General features: G+C 51.0%; 1 protein-coding gene across 1 annotated transcript; it reads left to right on the top strand.

The window, feature by feature from the left end:
* Positions 1–622: 622 nt before the first annotated feature.
* Positions 623–4,239, top strand: LOC119329998 (probable transcription factor GLK1). Its single transcript, XM_037603107.1, has 6 exons — positions 623–1,369; positions 1,456–1,596; positions 2,926–3,285; positions 3,390–3,449; positions 3,579–3,701; positions 3,802–4,239. The coding sequence occupies exons 1-6, from the start codon at positions 821–823 to the stop codon at positions 3,949–3,951; spliced, it is 1,383 nt and encodes a 460-aa protein (XP_037459004.1). The 5' UTR covers positions 623–820; the 3' UTR covers positions 3,952–4,239.
* Positions 4,240–5,565: the final 1,326 nt, after the last annotated feature.

Genomic DNA, 5,565 nt, shown 5'->3' with positions numbered 1-5,565 from the left:
GTCTGTCGTCTCATGTTTGTAATACTCCTCATCATAATGATTGCGTCTTCGTGCGTCCGTGGTTTTCTTCGCAAGGGTTTTTACATAAAAATCTGTGTCTCTCGTGTCTCGTTTTAGCTCGTTATTATCTAACAAGAAAGTACACGAACCTCCACCAACTAATAAAATCTTCATTTAGAAGGATATAGTATAGGATGTAGGATAAAATATTTCTAACGCGCGCAAGGCACGATGACCGGTGATTTGAACGGGTCGGTCCACTTCCAAACACACGCGGCCCCTGCCCCCACATACTGGTCCTGTCCCTCTCTCCCACCCATGGGCAGGGACAGCGTGCGCGGCAGCCTCCAGCCGATATACATGCAGCCACTGTCAGTATTTGTTCGCTTCTCCGACGCCCTTGCGCTCTCCGAGCTCTGGGTACCGGCAAACGAAATAGTCGGGAAATAGGCTGTGCTCAAAAAAGGCTCACCCACACAGTGGCCGCAATAATTCGCGGAAGCGACCAAGCTGCATTTGCGCTCGCGGACAAGCCCACCCATCAAACGAATCCGGCAAATCTTCGCGAGCTTGTGGCGTACAGCCGCCCTCCCTTACACTGCCCGGCCCGGAGAATACATACATACATACATACATACTCGCCATTGCAGCGGGCACAGCACAGCCACAGCTCCGCCGCACGAACTGCATGCCAGTTTAAGTTCAGTGCTCAAATCGGGCCTGCAGCAGAAGCGCTCCAGACCTAACGTGCCGTTGCTTCCGCCGCATTGCGCTGGGCTGAACTTGCACGTAGCTGGCTGTGGTGGGTAGAGTGGCCGAGATGCTTGCCGTGTCCTCCGCGAGGTGCCTCGCCGACGACGCGGTGGAGCAGCGCGCCGAGGCCGCGCCCATGGAGACGGTTGGGGGCGCGGTGGTGGTGGCGGACCTGGACATAGACTTCGACTTCACCGTTGATGACATAGACTTTGGGGATTTCTTCCTCCGGCTAGAGGACGGCGACGCGCTGCCGGACCTGGAGGTCGACCCCGCCGACATCTTCACTGATCTCGAGGCGGCGGCCGCGGGCGTCGAGGAGTTGCAGGACCAGCAGGTGCCTTGCGCCGAGCTCTTGGCCGCCGTGGAGGACGTCGGTTCGGTCAGTTCGGCCGGTGGTGTCATCGCCGTAGAGAACGCGGCGCTCGCTGAGGCGGGGCTAGGAGACGGGAAGCGAGGGTGCAGTCAAGCCGAGGTGGACGAAAGCATGGGCGGCGGCGACCGCCCCGTTGTGCCGGACGCAAAATCGCCGTCGTCGACAACGTCGTCGTCTACCGAGGCTGAGAGCCGCCACAAGTCGTCAAGCAAGAACTCCCACGGGAAGAAGAAAGCCAAGGTGTATTCATGCTTCTTATTGGTCATATGTAGACATACTTCTTAGGTTTGCACCTTTGTGGTATTAATGGCGTGCCCTATCTGCAGGTGGACTGGACGCCGGAGCTGCACCGGAGGTTCGTGCAGGCGGTAGAGCAGCTCGGCATCGACAAGGCGGTGCCGTCGAGGATTCTGGAGATCATGGGGATCAACTCACTCACTCGGCACAACATAGCAAGCCATTTGCAGGTGAGTGCAGGCATGAAACTTGAAGTTTGAAACTGAATATTGATTATTCTGTCTAAACTCAATTATGCTTCGATGGCTGTACTAGCTATCAGTATTAAGGATCTAGTTTAATAAATCAACAAACAAACAAAAAACTCCTGAGCTAAGGAAGATTGATAGAAGAGCAATCCAAAGCTGCACATCTCTCAATTTGCAATTCACAATCAGGTAGCAAATATTATGAAATCGGGTTTGCTAAATCTCAGTCGACTGAGACTTAATAAAGACATGGTCGAGGCTATATTCGTGCGATCTTACTTGAAGACCCGTGTAATTTTTTCTTTAAATTTTCTTTTCTTCCTTTTATATGCTCTGTCACTTGACTGAGACTTCGTTAAGTCTCAGTTGACCGAGATCTAGCCACGCCCAAAATGAAATAGCTAGAAGAAAATGATACATATTGTTGAATCTAGCACAAAGGGATGCAGATATAGAACTAGCTACTTTGAAATATGACTCGCACAAATGTGCCATGTACGCAAACGTATGTTCAGAATTCAAGTGATAATTCATGTCTTTCCCTAGCCATAAGACATGCATGGCAGGTGTAATGCATGCAACATGTCAAAAAAGCAAGTGTGCCAAAGTAGAGCAACCGTTGTTATACATTCCAAGAACAAGTTTAGGTGTTCTCCGTTTCTCTCTTCCCATTAGCTAGGTAGACCCCATCACTTCTATCATCTACGTACTCGTATGGCTGTAGGTTCACGGACTTTGGATGAGTTCTGTTTGAGTACTGGCCCAACTGTACGCTGCGACCTAATTCACCGGAAGTATAAACTTGTTCTGCCCAGGAAATATAGTAAACAATCATTGAGGGCATCCAATTGTTTGGCTGACTCTGAGTCTCTACGTATTGCTAAAGCTCAGTGTTTAACGAAGTCTCGGTCGATGCATACTTGTAGGATCTTACCTAAAGATCTGTACAAAGTTTTTTTTCTTACATGTTATATCATTTAATTTAGACTTGATTAAGTTTCACTCGACTAAGACCTAGCCACTTCCTAATAACTACTCCCTCGGTAAACTTTTATAAGCTTTGAACTAACCCCAGTTTGAAACTTCAATCCTTATTTTGGATCGGAGGGAGTATTTTAATTGCTTGCAAATTCTATATTGTCATTTCTAACCGCACAACTGCATATTGAAATCCATCGCAGAAAGAACATCTGGATATTGAAATATGAACCTGCTATTTCTAGCTAGGGCGCGACTGAAAAAACGTTACTATTGACATCGACTCATCCCACTACTGTGCCGATTGACTAAATGAGTTCCATATCGTTGCAGAAGTACCGGTCTCACCGGAAGCACATGATTGCGCGGGAGGCAGAGGCGGCGAGTTGGACCCAACGACGACAGATGTATGCCGCCGGCGGACCGGCTGCGGCCGTGAAGAGGCAGGACTCGAACATATGGACCGTGCCAACCATCGGCTTCGCGCCGGCGCACCCTCCTCCTCCTCCTCCTTCACCGGCAGCCATGCAGCACTACGTCCGGCCGTTGCACGTCTGGGGTCACCCCACGATGGACTCGCCCCGGATGCCAATGTGGCCGAGGCACCCAATGCCCCGCGCCCCGATGCCGGCGTGGGCTCCCCCGCCGCCGCCGCCGTCCGACCCGGCTTTCTGGCACCACCCTTACATGAGGGTACGTGCAGACGTAGCACCACCTATGGCAGTCTTGTATGTGGTTTTGTGGTTGTGTGCTCGTGGCGCCTGTTTCTTACGTTTTGTTTGGATTTGCTTGTGCAGGGCCCAGCAGCGTATATGCCGACCCATGGGACTCCTTGCATGGCAATGCCGATGGCACCGGTGAGCAATTTACTTTGGCATGTTTGATTAATATATTTACCTGCTCACGGAAGCATCTATATAAGCTGTGGTATTTCTCTGCAATTGTTGTACCAAAAACTGATGGGATGAATGATTTTGCTGATTCAGAAATTTCCTGCTCCTCCTGTGCCCGTTGCCATGCCGTGTCCAGTCTACACGCCCCCCTCCACGCCACCAGCGCTGGCGAGCAAGAACCAGCAAGAATCGCAGCTCCAGCTACAAGCACAACCAGTACGTACATAGTACGACACTTCCATCTATCCTACTGTCTGCACTGCTGTGTCTGGGCCAGCTTTAGTTAACACTCTCTGTCTTGTTGTGGTTTTTGCAGTCAAACGAGAGCATAGACGCGGCCATCGGTGATGTTTTATCCAAACCGTGGCTGCCACTGCCGCTGGGGCTGAAGCCCCCTTCGTTGGGCAGTGTCATGGGCGAGCTTGAAAGGCAAGGCGTGGCCAATGTGCCACAAGCCTGCGGGTGAGCGCTGGAGGATGCATCCGCCTGCACTCCATGCATGACTGCTGCTCCGTTCAGAGTAACCGCTAGCAGCAGCACCAACGACAACAACAACAAAAATCGTCGACATGTCTTTTTTCCTTAGAACGTTTTGTGGACCTCTCTCTTGGTCAGCCTGTGCATAATTTCGATCAAGAGAAACTTTGTTACTTTTCACTCTTGAGACACATTTTTGCTACACCGTAAACTTCGACGCTCGCTCAACCGCGGCTACCCGAAGGCTCAACTTTACACCAATCGATCAACATTTCAATTTGTGTTTCTTGGATCGGAGATCGATCCTCCGCCTCCTCCTTCTTCTCCAAGAAAGAAAGTTAGGGTTCGTGCCTCTCGCCGGCGCCGGAGCAGGTCCGCCTCGTCTTCGGTGGCCCTAGGGCCAATGAGGCGCGGTGGATCCTGACAAGGGCCAGCGGGAGGGCTCCGTTTTTAGTTGTTTTTTTTTTCAATTTTGCAAGGGTTTGTATCCTACTCAGGAAGGCGAGACGGCGGCGGCTCCCTGAAGATGGAATAAAGGTCTCCCCGCCTAGCCCCCGTTTCGGCGGTGCGTCTAGCATCGTTGATGGGCGTATGGAGGTGTGTCTCCGGAAGATCTATCTTTGGTGGATCTGCTCGGATCTCGTTGTTGTTCGTTTACGTTCGTGTGTCTTCGGTTTGGATCCTTCGGATCTACGATATTTTTCATTGTCGGCGGTTGCTGTTCTGGGGTGCTGGTCCTATGGGGCCTTAGCACGACGACTTCCCGACTGTCTGCTACAATAAGTTGTGCCCGGCTCTGGCGATGGAGGGGCGATGACGGCGGCGCGCCTTCGGCTCGCTTCGGTGCTTGCAGTCATCGCTAGGTGATTTACGGATCTGGATGTAATTTTTATTTTTGGTGTTCGTTGTGCTGCCATGATTGAAGATAAATAGATTGAAAGTTTTCCCGAAAAAAAACCCAATAAACTTCTCAGTTTGTAAAAAAAAGACCAAATAATTCTTACACTAATTTGGAAAGTAATTTAGCTACTGGGACGTTGGCAACCTCCAAGGGTAAGCAAATTCATCACCTGCTAGGGTTTATAAAATAGACAAAGCATGTCTCGTACCCCTTTGCCTCTGCTTCTCGTGAGGGCGACTAGGGTTTGCTCGCCTCCCGCCAGCACCGCCGACGATCTACCTCGTCTTCTGTGGCCATAGGGCGATGAAGGTGTGGTGGATCTCGGTCCTTACCGGCGGGAGGGCTCTTGCTCCTTTTTTAGGTGATTCTTGTGTTCGTTTAGGGTTTGTGTCCTACTCGGCAAGACCCTTGGGGGCGGTTGAGGGAGTCCTGGATTAGGGGGTCCTCGGACAGCCGGACTATTGGACTATGAAGATACAAGATTGAAGGTTTCGTCCGGTGTCCGGGTGGGACTCTCCTTTGCGTGGAAGGCAAGCTTGGCGATTCGGATATGTAGATCTCCTTCTCTGTAACCGACTCTGTGTAACCCTAGCCCCCTCTGGTGTCTATATAAACCGGAGGGTTTAGTCTGTAGGACAACAACAATCAGAATTATAGGCTATCTTCTAGGGTTTAGCCTCTACGATCTCGTGGTAGATCAAC

This window comes from Triticum dicoccoides, chromosome 7A (assembly GCF_002162155.2).
Source record: "Triticum dicoccoides isolate Atlit2015 ecotype Zavitan chromosome 7A, WEW_v2.0, whole genome shotgun sequence".
Taxonomy (NCBI): domain Eukaryota; kingdom Viridiplantae; phylum Streptophyta; class Magnoliopsida; order Poales; family Poaceae; genus Triticum; species Triticum dicoccoides.
The sequence above is the reverse complement of the archived record's forward strand: the minus strand, read 5'-3'. Positions and strand labels throughout refer to the sequence as shown.